Source organism: Dasypus novemcinctus, chromosome 22 (genome assembly GCF_030445035.2).
Source record: "Dasypus novemcinctus isolate mDasNov1 chromosome 22, mDasNov1.1.hap2, whole genome shotgun sequence".
Lineage (NCBI taxonomy): Eukaryota > Metazoa > Chordata > Mammalia > Cingulata > Dasypodidae > Dasypus > Dasypus novemcinctus.
Genome location: NC_080694.1, coordinates 73,155,905 through 73,168,319, shown reverse-complemented (window position 1 = coordinate 73,168,319; position 12,415 = coordinate 73,155,905). Strand labels below are relative to the sequence as shown.

Below are 12,415 nucleotides of genomic sequence, written 5' to 3'. Positions count from 1 at the left end.
TCAGGCATTGAAATTATGGGAAAGCTGTAAACTGTAATTTTGAATAATTCTAAAGTTTAATTTGAAGACATAACAATATTGAGTGTCATAAAACTATCTCAACTACATTCTGAGAAGAAGCCCATGAATTTCAATTGACTGGCAAAGGGTTTGGAAAAAAAAGGTTAAGAACCCCTGCTTTTGGTGAATCATGTGTTATTTTATTTCTGTTAATTAGTGATTATAATTTCTTTGGCTTAATTACTTGCCTGCTTCCCTGATTGGAGAACAAAAAATCCTGACATACTTTTAAAAAATTCTCCTTAACTTCTATGTGATTTAGCATTTACATTTATAATTGAGTATGTATGTCTGCTATACAGGTACTAAAATATAATAATATTAACAATAATAATAATAGTCATTTTATTGGTAATTAAAATAATTACCCAAGATGGATCACACATCCACACAAGCCAAAGTCTATCCACATGAATAGTGCAGGCATATTTCTACATCTGATTTCATGTAAGAACATATTAGAACATTTAATAAATCCATTATAACAATTGGTATCCTAAAACAGTTTCGCATTAGGGTACCATGACTAGTATCCGTCTGTTCGAATTTCTCTTATGTTACCTAGGAATGTATTGCTTAATACTGCTACACTAGACATTCCCATTTATCTTTATGTACCCAATTCCTATGTATTATAAATCATTTGAGGTAAGTTATACATTTTTATTTCCACTTTCTCATCATTGCTTATATATGCCTCAGAAGAGTTTTCTATGTTTACTCAAGTCAGAACTTCCTTCTGATCACCCTACTCAAAGCCTGCTTCACCTCCCTGTTCCTCAAGGTATAGATCAGTGGATTCAGTACAGGAGTCACCACACTGTACATGAGGGCAATGACTGCATCCTGTTCCATGGAGCTGCCTGAAGCAGGACGAATGTAGGTGAAGAGAACAGGAAAAAAGAAAAGAGAAACTACCATGAAGTGAGAGGCACAGGTGGACAGTGCTTTCTGAAGCATTCTGCAAGAATGAGTCTTGAAGAAGAGGTACGTGAGAATGGAGAAATAGGAGAGAAGTGTCAGAGAGAAGGAGCCAATGGCAATGGTTCCTGTGATGGTATTAATCAACCACTGGTTGAGGTCAATGTTCCCACAAGCCAGTTCCAGCAGTGGCTTAACATCACAGAAGAAGTGATGGATATGGTTGGATCCACAGAAGTTCAAGTGAGAAGTCATTATGGAGTGCAGCAAGGCATAGAAGAAACCAATGACCCAGACTGTGCTGGTCATCTGGATGCAGAGGTGATGATTCATGATGATGGTGTAATGAAGTGGTTTGCAGATGGCCACAGAGCGGTCCAAGGCCATCACAGCCAACAGCAAGGCTTCCGTGCTGCCCAGTGAGTGGAAGAAATGCAGCTGGCTCATGCATCCCAAGAAGGAAATTGCTTTGTGTGAAGAGACTATGTTTTTCAGCATCTTTGGCAGCGTCACCGTGGAGTAGCAGATGTCTAGGCACGAGAGGTTTCCCAGGAAGAAGTACATAGGAGAGTGGAGTCTTGGGTCAGAGATGACGACCATCAGGATGGCTCCATTCCCAGCCAAGCTGCCAATGTAGATGGTGAGGAAAAGGATAAAGAGAAGAGGCTGCAGCTTTTGGATGTCTGTCAGTCCCAGGAGGAAAAACTCACTGACTGAGGTTTGATTTAGCATCACTGGAAGAAAAGACAAAATAAGGTCTGGGGAACTTTTACTCTTTAGAGTCAAATCCTTCCAGCCCAGGTATTTTTTCCAAGACAAAAATGCTTTTGGGAGAGCAAGATTGTTTTAAATGACAGAAAACACAGAGTTTTTACAGATATTGGGCAATCAGTCTGTTAGACATTAAGGTTATATATAGACTGAGCTTTAGTCAATTTTTTCATGTTAGCTATCTAATTTATATTTTCTCAGAGATCCATGTTTTCAGCCTATTATGTCTGTAAACATTTTCATTTTGATACTACTTCCCTGTCTTCTTCCTAAGTTGTCTAACAGGGTGACAATTTTATGTACTCCACTGTGCTACATCAATAAGCCTCAAGAAAAGACCACCTAAGGATTTTATCTTAAGGAAATAGACAGGGATAAACTAATTATAACTACCTGATCTTTAAAGATGTGAACGAAACCATTTAAATGGTAATCATAGCTTTTCCTTATCTTAGAATGGAAACAGGACTAGAGGTGACTTCTTTCTGATAACTTTGAATATGAAGATTTCTGCCTCCAATGATCCCAGGAATTCCTTTCTTAGATCACAAAATACTGACTTCTTGAGGTATCTGTGACTTCAACTCCTTGAAATCCTATCTTCTAGTATGATAAATTTCCTTAATTCCTGTTTTAATTATCTATTAAATAAACTCACTCTTTAAATATTAAGGAATAATCTACTTTAAGAGAGATGTTCCTTCTCCATCTTAGTTCCTTTAATATGACACTGGCCGTCACATTGGCTTCCATAACTTCAGTAAAATATTTGCTTCATTTCAGCTTCTTTTGAGGTCACCATAAGTTTCAGCTCTTCTCATTTGAAAAATATGCTTTCTCTTTATGCTTATCTTTCCATCAATAAAACTCATGCTTCCGACAAAAAGAATTCCTTAATTTTCATTTCACTCACACTTTTGTAATAATAATGTTTTCTTTAGTGATATTAAAACTTGAGGATTTGTAAATATGTAAATTTTAATAAAGTTTAATACTTGACTAAATTTGGATTGTTTACAGACAGGCAGAAAAATATTTTGAATCTTATTTCCTTCATTATTTGCAAAGAGCTGATATTATCTCCTTTATTTACTTAGACAAAAGTAGGAATATTTTGTGTTATAGCTTCTTTTTTTGGTCCTTTCATTTTCAGATGTAGTGAATTAGTTCTTGTAATTGAGAAGAAAGAAGGAAGATTGTAAGGGACATTTTCAGGTGTGGGAAACACTGATGAAAGAATAAAAATTTAAATTGAAAACTGGATGAGATGCTGACTGGGGAGTTTTCTTTAATAGAGTTTGAGAAAACAATGAAAGGAGAAGAAAATGATTTGAAATGGCTAGAATAAAACAGTGAGTGCCCTGGGGAGCAGATTTAGGAAGCACATGGGATTGTAGGTTTTATAGGTGGAAAAATGTTTGAGAAATGTTCTCACCTCTACTATACTTTCATTGAGGTCAGTTTCAGAACATCCCAATAACTTTTTCATTGTCATATATAATTTTTCTACTTAAGGAATTTTACCATCCTGGTAAAATACACGATATGCCAAACACCATTACTAATTTTCTGACTCACAAAACAGAATTGTATGAAAAATCCATTTAGGAATAATACTTTCTTGATAAATAAAATTAGAAATTAAACTCAATTCTTAAAGATTTTCATGCAGTTTTTAATATGTGAAGTTTATACATATGCTTTGAGAATGTCTGGAAAGCTAGGATGTTGAATTGAAAATAAGATATGGCAATAAAAATGTGGGAAGTAAATTGGCTCCATTACCCACAACATAAGGTGTGCCTTACTGTAAGGTAAGAAATATTTTTAAAATCCTGGCCTTTTAACTTTAATAATAGGAAGAAGACAGATCATTCACTAACAGATAATATATATGGGCAACTTACCAAACTGTCTCCTTTTTCATTCTTACCTGAATGATTGTTCAGATAAACAGGCAAGGATGCTGTATAGGTTTATACTCCCAGTGATTATAAATAATAGAAAAATATTTGAAGGGATAATTCATGGTGTAATCCCAGCATAGGTTCTACATCTTCCAAAACGTCTTTCTGAAATTCGACATGCCTTTTTGAGCCAAAGTTCTCTAGCTATGAAAATCCAGAGAGAATAGGTCCTCTGGGTGCTGAGAAGAACTGTTGTAAGAATAAACAGGGTAAGCTCCCCAACCCTCCCTGCAATATGGGGAAATAGCTTTGTGGAATTCCTCTCTTTAATTCCATTGTCCCTTCTTTTTCTCTTCTTTCCTTGGAATGCTTTGCCCTTTATTTCAGAACCATGGACAGCAACACAAGCCTCGATTGTCTGATGTTTCCATAATTGATATTCCTCTAATTTCCTGGCACAGAGGTTTGGATTTGATTTCTCATTTGGGGGCTCCCTTGGAAAATACTCTTTGGTTTATGAAGTGGAAAAAAATTGGCAAATAGTGTCAGGGAATGTGATACAGACACATCCTATTAATTAATGCAAGAATATGATTATCTTTAATATATTCTCTCTCTTTTTTTATTACTCTAGTTCTGTGGAAACAAGAGAAAGAGGACTTGAAATCATGGGTAGGTCAAAACTAGTTGGAGTGATGTTTTATGGTCCTGTAACCTTTTCTTCTGAGCTTGTTTTACTGTAGGTCATATAACCTGAACCTGTCCAGAAAACACTGACTCTTGTCCTTTAGGCCAACTTTGAGACAGCAGTAGCAGAACTCACCTTCCTCGGAACCAAGATTAGGAGGGTGAGGAGTCATCAGAGGATTACGAAAAGCAATGGGTCACTCAACAAGGAAGATCTGGTGCACACGCGTATTACCACCACATACAGACAATACTATGAGCAACCTATCAAAACCGGCCATCCCATGTCCCCAACACTGCCCCCACCTCCCTTTATTCCAATGCCATAGAAGTCTTCTAAATTATCATATAGACAGGTGTTAAAAACTTCTTTTTGACCTTGAATAAAAGGGGGAAATGGAAATGACAAATGAGTTTATATGGCTATGAGTCTCCAAAAATAGTCGGCAGGTCATCAGAGGGGTTGCACTTATGCATACCTCAGCAGGGTTCTAGAGACAGCCAAAGTAGATACAACCCCAGGTACTGGTTCTCCTGAGGGCTACAGAGACCTACAGTTTCTATGGTCATGGCAGATGACTCTGGAGTTCAGCGCCTTATCAGTTGGCCCTACTTTGGAATTTGTGCTCCTGAGTGTGATGGAGTTGGACTCAGATGTGACCTTTTTACACATGCCTCTTTTGTCACTTTTACTGAACCTGTGCTTGGCACAGAGGTTGGTGTATACTCAGGATACCTGAATCTCTGGACTGTCCATGTGACAGCCAGGTCCTGAGCCTCAGCAGACTTGCAACTCCTACCCTCTGGTTTATTGGACTTACCCTGGCCAGCTAACAGGGAGTTGAAGAAGATCAATCACCACACCAGGGAGCCAAGAGTGCCTACAGCTGAAAACAAGAGAACTGCATCCATCATCCATGTGGTATCTAAAACCCTTTCCATATAGAGGTGGAGTGGACATAACTATCCCAGAGTCCACAGGGTGGAGGAATAGAGTATGGATTAGAGTGTACTTATTGATATTCTACTATGGAAATAGTGTGATTAGTAATGGAAGAAACTGTAGCACTGATGTGGAGAAAGTGGCCACAGTAAATGCTGAGGGTAGGGAGAGGGAAGAAGAGATAAGATGTGATGTGGGGGCATTTTCAGGACTTGGTGTTGTCCTGTGTTTTACTGCAGGGACAAATGCTGGACATTGTATGTCCTGTCATGGCCCACTGGGTGGACTGTGGGAGAGTGTAAATTACAATGTAAAGCATTATCCATGTGGTGCAGCAGTGCTCCAAAATGTATTCACCAAATCCACTGAATGTGCCATGATGATGAAAGAGGTTGTTGATGTGGAAGGAGTGGGGTGAGGGGTTGGTGGGTATATGGGGACCTCATATTTTTTTGAATGTAACATTTAAAAAAAAGAGAGAAAAAATTATCAGATGGAGGAGCCGGATTTGAGCTTGCCTTCTGTGTCCTTGCTGTTCAACCTTGCAATAAAATTTTCTTTTTTCAGAATCCTGGTGTCATAATATTAGCTTCTGTGCACATCAGGCAGCAAACTTATTGCTCTATAACAATCAAGAGAAGTAGGATTGCTTTATGTCCCTGCCAAACCTGACTCTTTACTATGGAACTATGATACTAACACTAATATATTTCTTTTAATTTTGTGATCTAAAAGATCACGTTTCTCTGTGGGGAAATATCCAGTATGTATCCCCAAATCTTGCTGTATTCTTTAGGTAAGAAAATACTATCTTTTTCATCCAAAGATCATTGCCATGTAATCTTGCCATCTAGACAAACTTTCTAGTAAGTGTTATAAATGCAGAGTTCTTTTTCCCTCTTTGTTTTGCTTCCATTTTTATTGTTTTAAAGGAGAGTTCAGTTTGTAGTCATCATATTAATATCACCATTTTTTAATATTTTGCAAATATGATAAAAACAAATAAGGTTTACTGTTTGTTTTGTAAGTGTAAGATATTGTTCTTTGTTAATGCATATTAGTTCACTTATTGATTACAAAAACCCTGCAAAGAAAGTCCTGACACCATTACCATTTTAATGCAAGAAAACTGATGGTTAGGGGAGTTAAGTAAATGTCTCAGTTTCTTGAGATTAATTCTGGAACTAAGATTAGGTCTGAGGCTCTCTAGTTCTAGAGACAACTGCCATGTCATCTCCATGTTTTTTGAAATGTCAGTATGTTAATTTTTTTCAACAGTTTCATTTGTAGAGTAATGGTCTGTTTTTTTGATGAGGTCATGAACAGCAATTGTCCTCTTTATGTTTGGTCATTCTGGGGTCTTGTTTATGAATTAATTACCCTCCTTTAGTCATAATGATAATATCTTAAATTTTCTTGTATTAGCAAGGCCAGCTTCATGGACTTGAAACCTACAGAGTTACACAGAGCTCTGTGATAAGATGGCCCCACATTTCTGGTTTAAAACTTTGCTGTCACCATCTTAATACACTTCTTTGCTGTGCTAAGTCAGGAGTCAGTTGCCTTGAAGGGAAGGCAAAGCAGATCTTTACAAAATAAAGGACAGAGAGAAGACACAAGAGAGGAGGTAAAGATGGAATCAGGGGACTCACAGCTTCTGGAACTAAGAACCTGAACCCTAGTTTCCACATCATATTTATTTAGAAACTAATGAGCAGCTGTTTGCTTTCAGAACTGCAACATTTACAATAACAGGAAACAACTGCAACATTTACAATAAGGTAACATTTATAATAACAGGAAGCAATTGCAACATCATCTACAATAACAGGAAGCAACAAACAGGTAAGCCAGTTTCCCACAACACTTCTTAATACTTGACCAAAGAATTCCCTTTTATTTTGCACCAATTCCCACAAATTATGGAGCTGGCCCTGCTTTTTACCTTTTGAGAGTTAGATTTGCTATTTACCTCTCTAGTCCTTTTAGAATTTCATTTCCTTATGCTGGGAGATAATCAGCCAGAATTGGCTACTTTGTGCAGAGTAAGACTAGCTTTTCTTTCTTCACAGATGTGTGATGCCATTGTTAAATGTTCCAACTCCTCTGAAATATACTATCTGTTCCACCCCTTTCTATTTTGCTCCAGTGACTCTTCTGTTTTTGTGCCAGTAACAGTGTATTTTAATTAACATGACTTTCTTTTTAGTCTTAATATCTTGTAAGTTGGTCTGAAATTTATTCATCTTCTGTAAAAATGCCTTGAGGAGGTTTGATGGGACATTTCCTTTGTAATTTCATTGTAAAAAATAACTACTCCCCCCAAAGGAATGATCTAACAGAAGGGAGTGGGTTAAAATTGTGATCCTAGGGTAAAGCTAGAATGCTTGAAGATAAAGGAAAGGAGTGAAAGAAGTCTGTATGCAGACAGAGGGAGATAATAAAGAAGTTCTATTGTAGCCTGAACTGAAAAAAAATTTAAAGGTGTAATTGTTGCCCTGCTCTTCATTGTGATTGGATTTGCCTGTATACCAGTGGAGAACATTTGAAACTCTCAAAACAAGATTTAGAATACTAATTGATATCAGTGTGGTTATATCTCTGGAGCAACCAGCTGAAGCAAATATTTCTGATGGTATACATCCAGATGTGTCATGAAGAATACTTAACAACCAGTGCAATGAAATAACTTATTTAATAATTATCCTTTTATCCTTTAACTGAACTAAAATATAAACTGATCCTGGATCATATAATTAGAGTCATAAATAATTCATCAATTCAATTTGATACTTTCCAAATAACTTGTTGATTTTTTAGGATTTTTCATGTAATTTTTTCTTTTGATTAGTGTTTCTATTTAATGGTTCTTCATTTGCTTCAAGACTTTACATAGTAACAAACTTACCAACAGTTTTCCTCCAGAATTGAAAGTTGTTAGATCTCTTGTGGAGTCCACAAATAGACAGATTCTTTTGACGTGGATGATAGTGTTCATGGAAATTAAAAAATTTATAACCATTTGCTAAACTGAAATAAATTCAATGATTTTTTTTTGATTCCCATAATAATGTCAGAAAATGTTATATATTCAGTATGTTTATACTTGAAGTAGTAACAAATTAGTGAGGCAAAATGCCACATGTAATCCTGATACTTAATTTCTTAAAAAGGTTTGTTCATCTTTAATTCTTAAAACTTAATAACCTCATTTGGATAAGTTTCAGGATTAAAAAAATTGAAAGAATCCATGTGAAGTCCCATACTTCAAAGCACTATCAAGGAAATAAAAAGCCAGCTTAGGAGTGGGAGAATATATTTGCCATCTATCAGTCTGACAGAGAACGTAGCACCCAAATGCACTAAAGATTCATAGCACCCAAATGCACTAAAGGAGTGGCCTAGTAGAAAAATGAGCAAAATGCTTGACTAGACATGTTTCAAAAGAGAATATTCAAATGGCTTATAAATATATGAAAAAGTGCTTAAATAGAAGTCAATTCTATAATGTGACCCACCTATACACTCACTAAATTGAAATGTCTAAAATGAAACTTTTGACTACCCAAATCCACATAATTGGGTTATTTGCTCCCTATTTTCAGTAAGTAATATAATCAATAGGAAACAGGAGTAAGGATGTAATAAATGAATTTTTAAGCGAACCAAGGAAACATGGACCTTAAAACTTAGAGTGAGGGGAGCAGATGTAGCTCAGTGGTTAGGCCTTTGCTTCCCATGTACTAGGCCCTAGTGTTGTAGAAGTCAAGGGAGGTTCAATTATTTGTGTATAGAAAGGCCAGGACTGGGGAATAATTTTGGGGAAGGAAAAGGTTTCTTTATGACTGGTAGAGCTCGGAGCTTCTCATTCTTAAATTTAAGCCAAGCCCCAAACAAAATTTTTGAGCTCCTCTTATACAGAGGAAGGGCCAAATGGTTCTTTGTTTCAGTGCTCAATAGGTTTGAATTAGCATATATCTTCCACATCCTAGGTAAGCTTTAAGCATGACTTCATACATTCTAGATAAGCTTTTAGCACATTTGGTTTGCATATTTAAAGTTTATAGAGTTTGCATTTATATACTGTTTCTCCGGGGACTGGAGTTGTCATGGTTACCAAGGGCAGGGCTGCAGTTCTCACTGTCCCAAATGCACTGTTCAGAAAACATACCGCTCAGGTTATCTATGAAAATATGAACAGCCTCCCACCCATAGCCTACATCACCAGATTCAATTCCCAGTACCATCTAAACACAAACAAATGTGAATGTGTAAAATCAAAACGTCATTCCTGGTGATTTCTCTAACCTGCTGTACATGAGGCTGCCCGCTCAGTCCCTTGTCTATGTTTCCTCCAAAGGTGCCATCTCCCAGCACAGACCCTCCTCCTCAGTTCAGACTTGTGTGCCAGGTGCTTACTCCACTTGGGTATATAATTTAATCTGATTAAGAATTTACTCTTGGCATTCCCCTGAGAGAACCACTCCATGAAGGGCCTTCCTTTGGGGGTAAAATTATTGGGCCCACAGGAATGATGACGTCCTGATCCCCAGAACCTGCAAGTATGTCACCGTACATTGAAAACTGTGTTTGCATGTGTTATTAGAGCTTGCATCTTGAGATGGCGGATTTTCCCAAATTATGTGAGTGGATCCAAATAGTCCTCAAAAGTGGAGAACCTGTCAAAATGCAGTCCAAGAGAGGGAATGTGACAAGGACACAGCCTACACTTTGTGACTTTTGGGGCATGGATGACAAGGGCCTCTAGCACAGGATTGCTTCTAGAAGCTTATGGCCTTCAGTACATTGGCACTGAGAAAGTGGGGGCCTCAGTTTTACAACCACAATGAACTGAATCTGGACAAAAACACAAATGAGCAGGAAACTTACACTCCCCTAGAGTCTCCAGAAGAAAAGGTGCCTCTAACACTTTGATTTTAGCCCCTGGAGACTAATTTTGGATGTCAATACTGTAAGACAGTAAATTTGTGTTGTTTTAAGCCACTAAATTTGAGGTAACCTGTTATGGCAGCACGGAAACCTGACACTCTTCTTCAAATCTGTTTGCTGTTGCATCCCTCACTGAAAAGCATGGGTCATTCTCTCACACATCATAGGAGTCACCAGGAGATGATTCATGACCTAAATATCCAGAATACTGATGTGGGCTATGGGTGGGAGGCTCTTCATCTCTTTGTAGATAACTTAAGTTGTCTGTGACGTGTGGGTGCGGGACGGTAAGAGGCTGCAGTCCTGCCCTTAGTAACCATGGCAACGACTCTAGTCCCGGAAAAACAGTTTAGCAATGCGAACTCTATAGACTTTAAATATTCAAGGAAAATGCAAACCAAATGTGCTAAAAGCTTATCTAGAATGTATGAAGTCCATGATAAAAGCTTACCTAAGATATGGAAGACATATTCTAATTCAAACCTATTGAGCACTGAAACAAAGAACCATTTAGCCCTTACCCTGTATAAAAGGAACTTGAAAAGTCTTGTTCAAGGCTCGGGTTTCAAACAGAAAGCTCCCAAGTTAGGCCAGCCATCAATAAATAATTTTTCCTTCTCAAAATCATTTCTGAGTCCCAGCCTTTCAAATAATTGAACCTCTCTCAAATTCTACAACAATACAACAACTGATGATGTCTCCCTCCCCTGCTGTGAGCCATTGCCTCTCACTGGAGTGATTGCAGCAGTCTCCAAATTGAACTAATCCTTCCCTGTTATAGGCTTTTGCCTCCACAATACCTAGAGTAATCCTTTAAAGTATAAATCAGATCATGCCACTTTCCCGAAAAGCCAGCAATGGCTCCACCCAGAATCCAAATTTTTTTTTTGCCATGGCTTCTAAATCCAAACACAATCTGGATGCCCATCACCTGTAACCTCCTGTCCTCAGACTAGCCTCTCCTTCACTCTGAAATAGTTCCACCAGCCTCACTCTTCTCAGCCCCAGCAGCCATGCTCTAACCTTAGAAACTTCGCTTTATTTTCTTTTTTGCTCTCTGCCATCTTTTCAATCAAGCTTATTTGGAATTTGCATTTACAGCAATTGAGAACTCTTGGACCTCTCAGAATATTTACAGTTTTTCCATTAAATGCAGGAAGTTTTCAGCCATTATTTCAAAAAGTATTTTTTCACCTCCTGTTTGGCTCTGCTCTCATTCAGGGACTCTCATTATGTGTTGATATGTTTGACGATGTTCCACAGATTTAAGGCTCTGTCCTTTCTTCATTCTTTTCACTTTCTGTTCCTTAGACTGTAAAATCTTAATTGACCTGTCTTCAAATTTACTCATTGTAAATGTCTGTTCAAATCTGCTTTTGAATTCCTCTAGTGAAAATTTCATTCCAGTCATTACACCTTTCAAATTGAGCATGCCTGATGTGGGCTATGGGTGGGAGGCTCTTCATCTCTTTGTAGATAACCTAAGCTGTCTGACTTGGGGGTGTGAAACAGTAAGAGGCTGCAGTCCTGCCCTTGGTGACCATGGCAATGACTCCAGTCCCAGGAAACAGTTTAACAATTCAAGGTCTATAAACCTTAAGTATTCAGGGGAAATGCAAACCAAATATGCTAAAAGCTTATCTAAAATGTATGAAGTCCATGCTAAAAGCTTACCTAAGATGTGGAAGATATATATCCTAATTCAAGCCTATTGAGAACTGAAACAAAAGGACCATTTAACCTTTCCTCTCTGTATAAAAGAAACTTGAAAGTCTTGTTCAGGGTTCAGGATTGAAACAGAAAGCTCCTGACGTCTGGCCGGCCATCGATAAACCATTTTTCCTTCTCAAAATCATTCCTGAGTCCTGGCCTCCCTATACACAAATAATTGAACCTCTCTCAAATTCTACAACATGTTCAGCGACTGTGGCAGGACTGAAAATGAAGGCCAGAGACGGTAGCATTTTGCTGCCCCTTCCAAATCCCCAAGGAAGCCGGGAGGACTTGAGTGAACCCCAAATCTGGGCACCTCTGGATTAAATTTAATCCAGAAAAGATGTGAGCTCCACCAGAATCCTCCTGACAAAAATCAAGGGCAATGGAATGTCTGAAGAGAAAGATTCTGGGAATGAAAAAGAACTCCGAACATGGAAGAAGGTAAGACTCCCCAGGTGAG

At 37.8% G+C, this 12,415-nt stretch overlaps 1 protein-coding gene across 1 annotated transcript; it reads right to left on the bottom strand.

The window, feature by feature from the left end:
* Positions 1-786: 786 nt before the first annotated feature.
* Positions 787-1,713, bottom strand: LOC101438583 (olfactory receptor 12D2-like). The gene has a single exon (XM_004459961.2). The coding sequence runs from the start codon at positions 1,711-1,713 to the stop codon at positions 787-789; it is 927 nt and encodes a 308-aa protein (XP_004460018.2).
* Positions 1,714-12,415: the final 10,702 nt, after the last annotated feature.

Bases quoted from the DNA above. Each gene is read 5' to 3' on its own strand.
- LOC101438583 (XM_004459961.2), bottom strand. From the start codon at position 1,713: ATGCTAAATCAAACCTCAGTCAGTGAGTTTTTCCTCCTGGGACTGACA.